Source organism: Callospermophilus lateralis, chromosome 12 (assembly GCF_048772815.1).
Source record: "Callospermophilus lateralis isolate mCalLat2 chromosome 12, mCalLat2.hap1, whole genome shotgun sequence".
NCBI lineage: Eukaryota > Metazoa > Chordata > Mammalia > Rodentia > Sciuridae > Callospermophilus > Callospermophilus lateralis.
This window is the reverse complement of record NC_135316.1, coordinates 45,143,021-45,158,471: the sequence shown is the minus strand read 5'-3', so window position 1 is coordinate 45,158,471 and position 15,451 is coordinate 45,143,021. Positions and strand designations below refer to the sequence as shown.

General features: G+C 36.4%; 1 protein-coding gene across 3 annotated transcripts; it reads right to left on the bottom strand.

Annotated features, from left to right (window-relative positions):
- Positions 1-9,885: 9,885 nt before the first annotated feature.
- Positions 9,886-15,439, bottom strand: Commd6 (COMM domain containing 6). Of its 3 annotated transcripts, XM_076872526.2 has the most exons (4): positions 15,323-15,439; positions 15,223-15,234; positions 12,112-12,264; positions 9,886-10,084 (listed from the first exon to the last, which is right to left on the bottom strand). In XM_076872526.2, the coding sequence occupies exons 1-4, from the start codon at positions 15,368-15,370 to the stop codon at positions 10,034-10,036; spliced, it is 264 nt and encodes an 87-aa protein (XP_076728641.1). In that variant the 5' UTR covers positions 15,371-15,439; the 3' UTR covers positions 9,886-10,033. The 3 variants fall into 3 exon arrangements, with proteins under 3 accessions (XP_076728641.1, XP_076728642.1, XP_076966808.1); XM_076872527.2 differs by lacking the exons at positions 15,223-15,234; positions 15,323-15,439 and adding an exon at positions 14,929-15,187; XM_077110693.1 differs by lacking the exons at positions 15,223-15,234; positions 15,323-15,439 and adding an exon at positions 14,369-14,417.
- Between the last annotated feature and the right edge of the window lie 12 nt (positions 15,440-15,451).

The following is a 15,451-nucleotide window of genomic DNA, read 5'->3' as shown; positions in this document are numbered from 1 at the left end:
GAAATTATGGTTTGACAGTAAACGGATGAAACTGGAGGCTATCATGCTAAGTGAAATAAGCCAATCCCCAAAAACCTAAGGCTAGATATTCTCTCTGATATGCAGATTCTGATTCACAATAGGTGGGGAGGAGAGAAGGCGCTTTACCAAATTGGACAGGGTGGACTGGGAGGAAGGAGGGGGAATTAGAATGGAAAAGACAAAAGAATTCATTGGACATTACTTTCCTATGTTCATATATGAGTACATGACCAATGTAACTCCACATATAAAAAAACAACAAGAATTGGAATTTATACTCCATGTATTTATGATATGTCAAAATACAATCTAGTGTTGTGTATAACTAAAAAGAACAAATAAAAATAGTAAAAAAAATCAGAATATATGAAGATCTCAAAAAGCTCAAACTCCCCCCAAGAAGTACAACCAAGTCAATAAGTGGCCAAATGAACTAAAAAAACACTTCTAGTCTGGGGCTGCAGTTCAGTCACAGAGTGCTTGCCTAGTATATGTGAGGCACTGGACTCAATCCTTATCACCACATAAAAATAAACAAATAAAATAAAGCCAAAATAAAGACACTTCTCAAAAGAAGAAATACAAATGGCAAAAAAAAAAATTTTTAAAGTTCCACATAACTAGCAATAAGGGAAATGTAAATCAAAACTACACTGATATTTCATCTCACTTCAGTCAGAATTGCAGCCATTAGGAATACAAACAATAATAAATTCTGGAGAGGATATGGGGGAAAAGAATACTTTTATACTATTGATGGGATTGTAAATTAGTACAACCACCATGAAAATCAGTATGAGGTTTCCTCAAAAGACTAGGCATGGAACCACCTTATGACCCAGCTGTACCAGGCAGTTAGGCATCAAGTCACATACATGTTGCATTTATCCTAACGAATTAATGTCATCATACGATAGTGATGCATGCATGGCCATGCTTATAGCAGCTCAATTCACAATAGCAAAGTTCTGGAACTAACCTAGGTTTTTGCCAACAGACAATGGATATAGAAAATGTGGTGTATACATACAAAATGGCACTTTATTCAAATACAAAAATAATGAAATTATGTCATTTGCAGCAAAATGGGTGATCTGGAGATGATTTTGTTAAGAAAAATAAGCAAAACTCTCCAAGTCAAGGGTCATATGTTTTCTCTTATACGTTGAAGATAGAGAAGAAAAAGAAAGGAAAGAAAGGGGTGGATCTCATGAAAATGCAAGAAAGAACAGTTGAGTAGAATAAAGGGACAAGGGAGAGGGAGCAGAAGAGGGAAAGTGGAAATACTGGAACAATATTGGCCAAATTATATTGCTATATTGAGTGCATGTATGGCTATGTAACAAAGAATCCAACTATTATGCATAATTATAAACACCAATAAAATATGAAAACAAAATATTGTTTAAAATGGTTATCATTGATGTATTTTGAAGTATCTTATTAATACATAATTTTTTCTTTTCCTATTTATTTATTTATTTTTGTTTCTTAGGGTTCTTGAGAGCCTCTAGGAAGCCTTTAGCAACCCCTTGGATCTATTCTACACTCGTGTAATACTTGGACATAACTTGGTTTTAAAACTTTCATCAGAAACTATTTGCTATTTGTCCTTCAATACCTCTTCATTCTGTCTTGCAGTAATGGAGCATTTATTTAGGCACAGAGTTGCTCAGTTAAAGAGTATAACTCCTAGCTTTCCTTGCACGTAATTTTGGCTATATAACTGAGTTAGACCAATGGGGTATAAGCAGAACCGATAAAGGAAACTTCTGGATTAAAATCTAAAGCATCCTTTCTAGTGCAATTTGAAGGTAAGAGTTGGAGCAACCCTCTTGAAATCACTAAGTAGTCTGCACTTTGAGAACAATAGTTAAAAGATAGATAGAAGCCTAGGCCCCTTTCCTCTTCAAGTAGAACTGCCAGTTTAGACATGAGGAATAAATTAGTATTATTTAAACCACTTTGGGATTACTACTATGGCAGCTGAACTGATGTGCTAATATATAATTTGTACCTAAAAGTCAGGTGCTACTATTATAAAACCAATAGCAGGAGGCATTAGCAGGCATCAAGTCATGAACATACTGTAGACTTTAAGACTGGTAACTCTTAAGTTATGAAACAACATTTGGTAAAATTGTCAACATATGGCAGCACATAGAGCCTATACCTCTAAGAGGATGAGTGTTTCTCAAAAGCTGTCCTATTGAAATTTTGGGTAGAACATTTTTTTGTGGTTCAAGAATGCCCTAAGCATTGTATGATGTCTAGTGTCTCTGCCCCCATCCATGAAATGCTAGTAATAAGCTTCAGCTAAGGGCTGCGGATATAGCTTAGTTGGTAAAGTGCTTGCCCCACATGCACAAGGCCCTGGGTTCAATCCCCAGCACCACACACACATACACACACACACACTATATATATATATATATATATATATATATATATATATATACCAAAAACTTCTCCATATTCTCCCCAGCATCCCTTATAGAAAATGAACTGTCCCCTAGATAAAAATCACTGCACTTGAAAAAGTAGCTAGAAAAAGTGTCAGAACATTGGTTTTTTGGCTGTTTCTTGCCACTTTTGATGAAGTCCTTAAGAGAGAGAAAAGCTCAAGCTAAGTTACAAGTACAGATGGAGGGAACAAAGTTTTGGAAGACAAGATTCTGTCCAAATGGATTCAAAAACTTTCCATGCTCTTTGGAAAGAGAGCACATCCTGCAGAAGGAAAGAAGGATGCTTATAGTTTGTGGACAAAGAGTGTGACAAAGGTTGCTAGTTTTCTGTAGAATCTATTTTTCCCCTCTAGCATAAGAATAAAACTTCAAACTGAGTGCAGAGCTTCCAAGCTGTAGGATTTTCAGTCTCTTTGTATTTATGTTGTGACTCATGAATAAGTTATGGTCAATGAAATGAGAACAGAATTTGGTGTGAGACATACAGAGTGTGAGTTTAAATGGACTATTATGTCCTCTCCCTTTCCTTTGTCCCTTGTGATTGCTGGTGTGATGACAGAAACTGGAACCCTCATATTTCCTACAAGATGGAAGCCACATGTTGAGAATGACAGGTCAACTACATAAAAGAGTTGAAATCCTCAATAATTTACAAGGGAGAACCACTACACCAGCTCAGATTTTTAAGTGAAAGAGAAATAAACATCTACTGTGTAAGTCATATCAACATCTATCATTTATCTATACAAAGCACCCATCAAGGAATGCATAAACATTATTGAACTGTATAAGCCATATTAGGTCTCTATTATGAATTAAATCCATATTCTAAATAAAACAGTACCTACCACCCTTAGCTATAATTTTTTACTAGATTTTACATGTTTTGAGGCCTAGGAGACAATCTTTTTTTTTCTCCTTCTAATCTTCAATATATAGGACCAGTATTGAGTATTTAATGAAACATTCTTCAGTGGTAAAAATAAATTAACTATCAATTCATGAAAATACATAGAAAAAACTTAAATATGTATTACTAACTGAAAAAAGCCAATCTCCAAAGGGTTCATACTGTGTGATTCTAACCATATGACAACTTAGGAAAGGAAAACTATTGGGTCAATAAAAAGACAGTGGTTGCCAGAGACTTGTGGAGAGGGAGGGATGAACAGGCAGAGCACAGAGGATTTTGGGGGCAGCAAAACTATTCTGCATTATACTATGCATCATTATGCATTTGTCCAAACTCATAGAATTTACACCACCCAGAATGTATTTTAACATTAATTATGGACATTGGGTGATGATGATGTGTTGATGTAAGTTCATCAATTATAACAAATGTACCACTTTAGTGAGAGATATTGATAATGGAAAAGAATATGTATGTGGTATTGGGATAGTGGAAATATATGGGAACTTTGTATACTTCCCACTTAATTTTGTGGCAAACCTAAAACTGCTCTAAAAAATAAAGTCTATTACAATTTTTTTTTTGTAAATGATCGGCTCAATATTCTGATCTGGACACAAATTATTGATTAAGTGATGCTATGACATTCAATGATGAATAGTTCATATAGACAGATCATAGATATGGATAGATATAGATGCATGGATAGATTTTGATATCTTCAAATTATCAGCATATTTTTAAAGATATTAACTAGCAAACACACTAGCATGAGTTGAAATTGGCCAAGAGTAGACCTACTGCTAGGACTACAATGTTGCATCCTTGAATAGGCCTGATGATGCAAGGAGAAATAAAAGTATGGGTGTGTGTTCAAGTAAGAATATCTTTGCATGATCAGAATAGGGTGACCATATGTCCTTGTTTGCTCAGGGATTTCCCAATTTACTTCTGTATTGTGACATAACTGTTAATTATGTTTCTTTTATTCTGAAAATTGTTCTTGTAAGAGTGTCCTTGAGTACTAACATGTCATGTTCCTGGCGACAAAAACACTCACGTCACTCCAGGGTTACTGGGCTGCGTGAAATAACCACACTAGAGACAGAAATGCCTTTTTCTTTGGAGTTCCTGTGACAGTTCCTTTGACCTTAAGGGTCTGCAGAAAGAGAGAGAGAGAGAGAGAGAGAGAGAGAGAGAGAGAGAGAGAGAGAGAGCACGTGCTGACCCCTTTTATTGAGGAGAAGCCATTCAAATGAGGCAAGGGGTCAGGTTTCAAGGGGCTGAGTCTAGCTTCATGATGTCTCACTGACATCTAGGAAGTCCACACCCAAGGGCAGAGTAAGAAAAGGGGACATACAAAGGGGTTTCCATGGAACATTCTATCCCAAACAGGGCAAGGGGTTAATATCACAAAGGAACAGGTGAGCGTAGCTCTACCCATGGGGCTATAGGAAGGCATGCCTATGCATGAAGACACATTTGGTTGCATTTTTACTACTCTCAAGATTGGGGCTACCGTCTTCAGCAACTTAAAGAGTAGCCAGACCAATGGGGGTGGGGGTATGGCTGACAGTGCCTCAACCGATTAGGAGAGGAAAAATGCTGGTCACTCAGAGCGAAGGCCTCCCACCCTAACATACTCTTCCTCACCTTCCTTCTCATCCATTCCATTCACCCCAAACAGTATAAAAGATAGCAAGTCCCAAATCCTGGGATCCTCTGACTTGGATGATCTCTCCTAATGAGCTACTAAAGCCAACAACCTGGTCCACCTCCCCTTTCTTGCATTCTTGATCTCATACATATTATTTTGACCTGTTTTCTAGGTGGTTACATTGTAAGCTGAAGTGATAATATTTACAAAGTCTGGGGCATCATCCCCACTGATCCTAAAACAAAGGATAGGCTTTGTGGCCTGACATATCTTAAGAGCAGAACTTTTTTCCTTTTGACTACTACATTTTGAATGTTCTCAAAATCTAAAATACAGAGCAGATGTAGTAGCCAGATCTTGCTTTCTAATACCATTATCCGATAAAAAGAGTCAGAGTTCCTAGAAGAAATGGATAATTCTAGGACTGGGGCAAAAAATGCACAAGATGAGCCTAGAGTATGTTGTAGGGTTAGAAAGTAAGGAAATTCTAAAAGAGAAGGGAGTGTAGGAACAGAGGAACCAACTGATAGAATTAATGAACAAAGCTGGAATAATTTGAGCAACAAAAAATATTCAATTATAAAAATAAATATCCATGAGGCCATACTGATACAAGAAAATTATTAGATAAATTAATTGGAGAAGAGACAAACTTCCCTTAGAAAATTCCAAATCAAATACGTGGATGCTTTATCATAAAGTGGGGAAGGAGTCCTAACTCTCCACTCCTTAAATATGAGCTGTAGACAGTGACTTCCTTCTAAAGAGTAAAGTACAGAAAAGAAGGGTTAAAAAATAAACTTGATATGGAGAGACATGACAAACACAACTACTTCAGGCAGGTTATCAAGGTCAGCATAAATTTATAAATCATCTTGCTAGTGTGGACCCTGAGAGAATGTAAAGAAAAGGACACTTTATGTCTGTGATCTTCCTTCCCAAGGCCCAACTGAGGGGTATCCAACAAATATACCTGCCCAGCAGTCATTAGAACTGTCAAGGTCATCAAAACAAGGAAACTCTGAGAAACTACCACAGACATGAGGAACTTAAGGAGGAGACAAGATAATTAATTAAAAGTAATGTGGGTGTCTTGGATAGATAACCTAGGATAGAAAAAGAGTATCAGGTAAAAACTAACAAGCCTAACTTATCAATATTGGTTCATTAATTATAACTAAAATACCACACATGTAAGATGTTAATAATTGGAGAAACTGGGTATATGGCATATGGGAATTATTGTCCTATCTCCACAACTTTTTATTCATCTAAAACTTCTAAAAGATAGTTTATTTTTTAAAATATGAAGTACAAAATATTTTTAAAAATTTGTTTGAGGGTTTGGGGCCGTGGCTCAGTGGTAGCACACTCGCTTGGCATGTGTGAGGCACTGGGTTCAATTCTCAGTACTGCATATAAATAAATAAAATAAAGATTTATGAACAACTTAAAAAATTAGTCTGAAAAGATGATTTTGCAGAAGCACTTTACAAAAGTAAGGTACCAACTTGCATGTTAGTTTCAATCACTTTAAACATGTGACCATTTTGCCTTCTTCCCAAATGTTTATGTCAACCTATGATTGTAGAATATATGTAAAATTTTGATTTTTCTCGATAAGCTCAAGGTCACTTACCCTCATTTGAAAACTAAAAGTTCATTAATACATTTCCCAACTTCAGAACAAGTTGATTTCCCAAAATTTAATCAAGTGTTTGAAAACTGAAACACATTTTTTCCCACAGAAATGTTGTTATTATTGATAATGGTCAACTCCCAGTCCAGCCAGTGAAGCTGATTAAGTTCATAAGAAGCAAAAACAGACATCTACAATCAAAGTAGTGTAAAACTATATTTTGAAAAAGGAAAAAAACCTTATTTTTTTAAAACTCAAAAGATTAAGCATGCAATTTAAATTTATTTCAAGTCTATCACCCACAATGTTTGAGCCAGGGGCTAATTTTGGGCCTTTGCATAAAACCTTAAACTTGGAAATGCTACACTACAGATGCAAAGGGGACTGAGAAAGGTGTTAAACCGGGGTGGGTAAGAGATAGGAGGATCTTAAGTGCAGTTACAGAGAACCATACCATTTTAACTTCTAGGAGTACAAGGAAGCTGGTATCCCATAGGATGGAGGAAGAGAGATGGGGACTTTGATTTCTCCTAATTCTAGAAACCTAAATGTGCTACTACTACCCAGAAGGTGGGATCAAGTGTATGTGTGGCAGCTGCTCATCAAATTGTGGGATCCTGAGTATGCAAGTGGGCAGCAGCAGGGGCTGGTCAGTGCTCCTTATAGTAGTCTCTGTCTAGCTGACAACAACAACAAAATAAAGTGGATTCACCCAGCAGACCAGCAGAAATGCTGACAGGGATGATGAAGACATAAATTTCCAACATGGAGAATCAGAAGAAGAAATAGAGGTAAGATGTTAGTCCCAGCTGGAGTCGTCATTCTTACAGCACAGCTAGGGTTAATGTTTGATGTAGAACAAATTTGTGTACACAGGTTGAAGAAGTATTTCACAAGAAATTTATTAAGCACTTTCCATTTGTTATATTATAAGAAGAAAATTTTATACTGGAAAAAGAACTACAAGAACTTTTCAAAACTTAGAAACAAGTATTTTCTAAAGGGGAATCAGCAGAGAGGAAAGGGACCAAAGGGTGGAAGATGAGGAGGGAGGGGGAATGTACTGGGGAGTGATATTAGCCAAATTATATTGTTATGTTGTATGCATATATGAATATATAGCAACAATCTCATCAATATGTACAACCATGATGCACCAATGAAAATGTGGTCGAAAAAACAAAGTGTTTTAAAAAATTGTGTATTTTCAAACAATTTTTTTTTTTTTTTGGGTGTGGCATTTGGAGATCAAACCCAGGGCTTCATGTATGTTAGGCAAGCACTCTACGTCTGAGCTACATACCCAGCCCTTTACAAATTTTAAAACAGGATCTTACATTGCCCAGGCTGGCCTTGAACTTGGGATTTTCCTGCCTCAGGCTCAAAAATAACTGAAACTAGGAGCCAGGTGCAGTGCGGCAGGCCTGTAATCCCAGCGGCTCTGGAGGCTGAGGCAGGAGGATCACGAGTTCAAAGTCATCCTCAGCAACTCAGTGAGGGACTAAGCAACTCAGTGAGGCACTAAGCAACTCAGTGAGATCCTGTCTCTAAATAAAATACAGTAGGGCTGGGGATGTGGCTAAGTGGTTGAGTCCCCCTGAGTTTAATCCCGTGCCAAAAAACAAAACAAAAAACTGACTAAAATGGGGAGACACTACTTTTTCTGCAACTGGAAATACCACAGTAAAAATCTCCATTTTGTAGGTTATTGTTTATGCTTACTTGCTGTTGTAAACTTCCAAAATCTCTCCAGCTCACCCCAATAGAAGTTTGTTTCTAGTTTACACTGCTGGATGAATGCAAGTCAGGCTAATCTTGTGGGGAATCCACCTCCAGCAGTGATTTAGGGAACCATCTTTTAGTTTGATTTAGAGGGTTTTTGTTGTTTTGATACTATAAGTTGAACCCAGGGGTGCTCTACCACTGAACTACATCCTCGGTCTTTTTTTTTTTTTTTTTTGAAGGTTTTGAAGTTCTTAATTGCAACATTTAAGATTTAAGTATAGGAGAAAACTTGGAAGATGTGAAGGAACAATTTATGACTAAGACTGGAAAAGGCTTAGGATATTTCTATCCAGATCTTACTGGCTTCAACCTCATTATGTGGTTCCAGTCTAATTGCAAGGGAAGCTGGGAAATAGTCTTCCTGTATGCTCAAAGAAATTGGATGAACATTAGGCATTTTTTAAAAAATATTACATTTCAAAGGATATATTCCTATGTACAAGTGTTTTGCAGAAGAACTTTAATATTCCCTATTTCTACCAACAGAGCAAAACTACTCAGCAAAAATTCTTGCTTTTCTGAAGCTCAACTGACCAGATTCCTGTGTCAAATGGTTCTCATTTTCTCCAAATGCTTGTGTGAGATTAGGAAAGACCAGGAAAGCGAGCAGCCTTTATATGCTGCATACACTTGAAAGATGACTGAAGGTAGACATGGCATGTACAGGGGTTTCCAGATGACATCCTGCTTTGTGCTACAAAAACCAGAATATCTGCAGTGGACTTTCTAAAAATACAGAATCAACTCAATGTAGGCTAATATAAAAGAAAAATGGTCAATCTTAAACCAATTACAAATATTAGAGAAAATAAACCATGTTCTTCTGATTGCCTAAGTGAATGCTATAAAATCGTATTTGTAATTTTTTACCTTAATGAACTCCTACTTTTCTGCTTTATACCTATTGATAGGACTCCATATAAGATTTTATTTAGAAAGTGAATTCCATTACCAATGTTTCAAAACAGTGTTCTAATACATAAAATTTGTACCGTCTTCAATTATGGTTTTGACTTTGGCTTGGGAGGCTGAGGCAGGAGGATTGCCAAATTCAAAGCCAGCCTCATCAATTTCGAAAGGCCCTAAGCAACTTAGACCCTGTCTCAAAATAAAAAATAAGGGGCTGGGACTATAGCTCAGTGGTAGAGCTTTTGCCTTGCACACGTAAAACACTGGGTTTGATCCTCAGCACCACAGAATAATAAATATATTGTGTTCATTTATAACTAAAAATTATTTTTAAAATAACAATTATTTATTATTTTTTAAAAATAAAATGGGCTGGGGATGTGGCTTAATGGTTAAGTGCCCTTAGGTTCATCCTTGGTACCATAAAATAAATCATGAAGTGTGCAATTCAATAGCTTCTAGTACACTGACAAACTTATACATCAATTACCACTAATTCCTATTTATCTCACTTTTTATTTAGAAAAATGAAAGTATAATTTTCATTCAATAAATATTTGATCTTTATGTAGTTTTTTTTTTGCAGAAGATGAAATCCATTATTTTAAATGATGATAGCAATTTATTAGCCAAATAACCAGTTTTCACACAGTTTCAATAATGGCAGCAATGTCCTTGAACTGTCTGTAGAAATTCTGGAAAGAAAGGGAAAAATATTAATTTTGTTTTTAGAGAATATTTAAGTAGTTCCTTTAATTACATCTGACTACTAGGGGCTGTCTAACATTGTTTGCATTTTAATGTTACATACTCAACTAATAAAGACTGCTGTGAAACAAACAAGTGCAACTAGTTACTACACACAAAAATATTGTAGAATCAGATTAGTTTACTACTAAACTTTTTTAGAAAGCAGGAGAAAGTTTATGAAGATCACACCAGAAAGATTTATTAAATACCCAATACTATCCTAGACACTTTAAGATAAAAACAAAATTGACAGATTCATTATGGGTCCCTAACCATTTTCAACCATTTCAGGGTCACAGGGGCTATTTTAAGATTGAGTTTAATTTCAATAACAGAGACCTAACACTGACAATATCTTATATGGCAGAAGTTTATTTCTCTATCATTTAAAAAAGTGATTGTGGTTTGGTTGATCTTCTGTAGAATTCTCTTTTAAAAAATCGCAGATAGGATCAAATTCTGTTTTCCTTTTTCTTGTGTACCTGCTGGGAAGCTGGGAGGCAAATGTGAAATATAACTGCAGCATTGGATACCCTCTGATTTACACATTTGCATTTTCATTATTATCTTGGCCTTAATTTTCTATTTTATTACTTGAGTATTTATTTGAACTTATATGAAAATGTCATAAAACATAATAAATTGTGACTATTCTTTAAAAATACATATTGATGGTCAAAATCGCTGCTAACAAAAGCCCAAAGATGGGGCTGGGGATGTAGCTTAATGGTAGAACTATCATATGCCAAGGCTCTGGGTTCAATTCCCAGCACCAACAGGGAATGGGGGGTGGAGGGGAGAAGCTGAAAGACTGTTCCTCAGCTCTGTTATGTATTGGCCTGGTTACCTTTAGACCATATAAAAATGTCTTAAAAACAGCTGTCCCCTCCTGGCAGCATGGGAGGCTGAGGCAGGAGAATCACAAATTCAAAGATAGCCTCCGCAACTTAGTGAGGACCTAAGCAACTTAGTGAGACTCTGTCTCAAAAAAATAAATAACAAGAAGGGATGGGGGATGTGGCTCAATGGTTAACATTCCTGGGTATAATACTCAGTACCAAAATAAATAAATTTGTCCCTTAAATAAAATGTTATATATACCCACAAGCCAGTGGTCCCACAGTATTCATGGGGGATTGGTTCCAGGAAGGATTGCCTATAGACTCCAAAATCTGGATGCTTAAATCCCTTATATAAAATTTACTATTTGAATTATAATGTTTATACCACCAATATATGTATGTACTATGTATCATATTATACACACACACTCAATGGAATATTATTTTGCCATAAAAAAATCCTCCCATTTGTAAAAATTTGCATGAATTGGGAGGACATTATGCTAAGTAATATAAGATAGACACAGAAAGACAAATACTACATAATTTCACTTATATAGAATCTAAAAGAGTTGAAGTCAAATCAGAGTAGAATGGCAGTTGTGAGAGGTTATGGGGAACAAAGAGATGTTGGTCAAAAAGTATATACTTTCAGTTATAAAAGTTCTAGGAATCTAATGTACAATTATGGTGGGTATAGTTAATAACAGTATTTTATCTAGTTGAGGTTGGTAAGAGTAGATTTTAAGTGTCTTCACCAACACACACACACACACACACACACACACACACGAGTTAACTATTTGTGGTAATGGATATGTTCATTAGCTTGACTATAATAATCCTTATACCATGTATATTTTTATTAAATCACTACATTGTTCTTGAAATTTCCTAATTATACTAACAGAGGATACCTGTCAAAAGTAATTAAAGGGCACAACACATAAATTTAGCAATTTTATTGAAAGTAATTTATTAAATTTTCAAAGGACAAAAATCTAGATCTTTAGTATCTGCTAAAACATGTAAAATACATCAATTCCCAAATTGAAAACTTCCCTTAAGAAAGATTTTATACACTTCGTAAGCAATAATTATACTAAAATTCAATGAGTTAAACTACAAACCTGAAACTGTGGAATTGTCATTTCAAAGGACTTGTTCTTTACTTGGCCAGAATGATCTGCCACTTTTAGCATCACTGCAACATAAGGATACTTAAGAGATCTGCAACTGTCGGAGCTCACAGCCATACCCAGTTTCCACTGAAAATCGACAAGCTTTAACAAAACAGTATAAAACAATAAATTAGTAACATCATTGCCTTGAATGCAAATATTATTCAATTTTACTGCTCTCAACTCAACTTTTAGTTTCAATGCAGGTCATAAAATACAGTATCTTCATTTAATATCATTTCAGAAACAATTAAAAGGGACATAAATAGAGTTATAAAACAATATTGTCATATTTACAAAAGAAAAAAGCAAAAAGTGAAAAAAAAAAAAAAAGCTCTACAGAATGGATAATATAAGTAGATGACATTGAAGTATTGGTTTTCCTTAAAAGGTTTAAATTTTGTTCTGGCAAATTAAAACACTTTGAAGCATCTTTTACCTCACTTTCCTGTTCCAGATGCTTCCTCATTCCACAAAAAAAAAAAATCCTCAAATGCAAGATGGGTTATGTGATCTTCATAATTAGTTGAGGCACACGTGAGAATCATTCCAGTTTCTTTCCTCACCATAGTCCTCAAGCTCAAACCATACATTAGCATAAATAAGATGTAGTTTTAAGATTTCATCAGTGTTCATGATGGGCAGGTGATGTGCTCTGTAATTTACATGTATTAAATGCCTCAGTGAGTCAGCATAACATTATGGATTATTTCCATTTTTCAAATGACAAATCCCAATTTCAGAGAGCTAAGGTAATGTGTGCCAGGTCACAGTTCTGGAATCAGAAGAGAAACCAAGTCTGCATGACTCCAAAGACTACATGCTTATAAACTACTAGCTGCTTCAATACTTTATCTAGTTCCTGTCAATGATTGTTCAGTGTTGTTATAGCATAAATCAGGACTGGACAAATGCAGCTCTTGATATTGACTTTAAAACATAAGGCTTTGGGTGGAAGAATCCTGTCTGTCTTATTTTGAAAGATCAGACAGGCGCGTGACACGTAGCAGGCATTCTAAAAACTCACTTCTGCTACCAAACTAACGTTTGCCCTGTGTTCTTATTTCTCTGACAGATCAGAGAATTGTTGATTTTTCAGTAAGCTCAGCTTTTAGTTTCTACTAAAAGTTAATACTGTGTCCTAAAAGGGTAAATTTCTTACATACTGGTCCAGAAACTAGAAGCTCTGATTTCTTTTTATAGATCTATTGCAAGGTACTTTATAATTTATTTCTCGTTTAAAATTATATTTCCAACTTTGTTTCTGAACTTTAAAAAAAAAAAACAGTGGTGGGCTGAGGATGTGGCTCAAGCAGCAGCGTGCTCGCCTGGCATGCACGGGGTGCTGGGTTCAATCCTCAGCACCACATAAAATAAATAAGTAAATAAAGATGTTGTGTCCACCGAAAACTAAAAAATAAATATTAAAAAATACTCTCTCTCTTAAAAAAAAGAATATCTTGATAAACTCATTATAAATCAAATGATGTTTATAAATTATCTTGGCTTTTCCTGCATAGAAAAAAAATCAGACTTAATGGTCATGCAAACATGTTCATGTCCTCATTCCTGAACACTGAGTTACCCTATGTGATAAAACAAATATTAAAGACTTAGCAAAATCAAGGATCTTGAGATGGGAAGGCTTTTCTGGATTATCCAGGGAAGCTCAATGTAATCACAGTGTCTTTGTAAAAAGGGAATAAAGAAGGTCAGAGTCAGAGAAGAAAGCAGGGGTTGAAATGAGGTGTTTTGAAGCTAAAAGTAGAGTCCATAAGCCGAGAAAAGGAGGCAGTTTCTAAGAGCAGGAAAAGACAAGAGATTCCCATATAACCTTGAAAAAAGAGCCATGCCAACATCTTAATTTTAGTTCTAGAAGACTAGTTTTATACTTCTGACCTCCTGAACTCTAAGATGATAGATTTGCTGTTTTAAGCCAAAATAAACAAATAAATTTAAAAGTTCAATTAGGAAATCCTATAATCTAATATAACTCAGTTTCAAGATATCTTTATTCAAGCACGCCACTTAATGTAAGTGAACAAAGTGATTTATGAGAGATTGAATAAAAATGCACTAACCTATGTAACTGAGCAAAGCCAGGTAGAAGACTGATTACTATCTCCCTGAGTTCTCCTCTCTCTCAGGTATCCTCAAAAGCAACCGCAAGGGGCTGGGGATGTGGCTCAAGCGGTAGCGCGCTCACCTGGCATACGCGCGGCCTGGGTTCTATCCTCAGCACCACATACAAACAAAGGTGTTGTGTCCGCCAAAAACTAAAAAAAAAATATTAAATTCTCTTTCTCTCTCTCTCTCTTAAAAAAAAAAAAAAAAGCAACCGCAAGATCAGAGGGAGACAAAAGACAGAGCAGTCAATGGACACCTCTCCTGGCTCCTGTATTTGCATTATTTCTTATCTCAGCCCTTTTTTACATTTTATATGAATCTGGATAACTCTTGACCCCAAACCTTCTAGTTTTAGGACTCTTCTTCAAGGAGCATTATAAGTAATTTGTCCAAAAATAGTTTATTAGCTGCAAACATTTGAAACAGAAACGGAACTAAGATGTTCTTGGAAAAAACTATTGTTTTTCAACATACATCACACACACACACACACACACACACACACTCTGAAAGTTTAAAAAGTTATACTCCATCTTCAAAATAACCTTTCTCAAGTGCAAGAAAAGTCATCGGTGCTACCTTTGTAAATTTTAGTAATTTCTTATGTGCCCATCACATTCTAAAATAGTGTATTCCTACCTTCGAATACAGGTCGCCTAATTAAGGAAGAACAAGACTTTGTACACTTTGCACTAGCGCTGGAGCAGCTTAAATTACAATGGCAGCGGCATCACCTCGCGCGCACGGGGGAAAGAGCAATGCAGGGATGCGGGCTGGAGAACACCGGCTTGAGGACGCAGGTTATGAAATGCAAGAATAGGGCACCGCACACTGCAACGCCGTTCTCCAGCTGCAGGCCGGCCGGGAGCGGCCGCCCCAGCCCTTGACCAGCAGAGGCCGGCTGAGGACAAGGCAGGAGGGCCACTCACTCACCTGGTTGGTGACCTGAAACGGAAGCAGAAAACACAATTTATGAGACGATCTTGCTTGCTCAGGGCTCCTCTGCCCCTTCCCCTTCCGGGCCGAGTCTCACCTGCGATTTAGCATCCAGGATCGGCTCCTGAGACCCAGACGCCTCCATGGCAAAAGCGAAGAGTCGGTCCTGCAGCCCCAGGCGGAGGCTCCCTCGGGCCAACACTTCCGCTTCCTGCCCTTCGCGGAC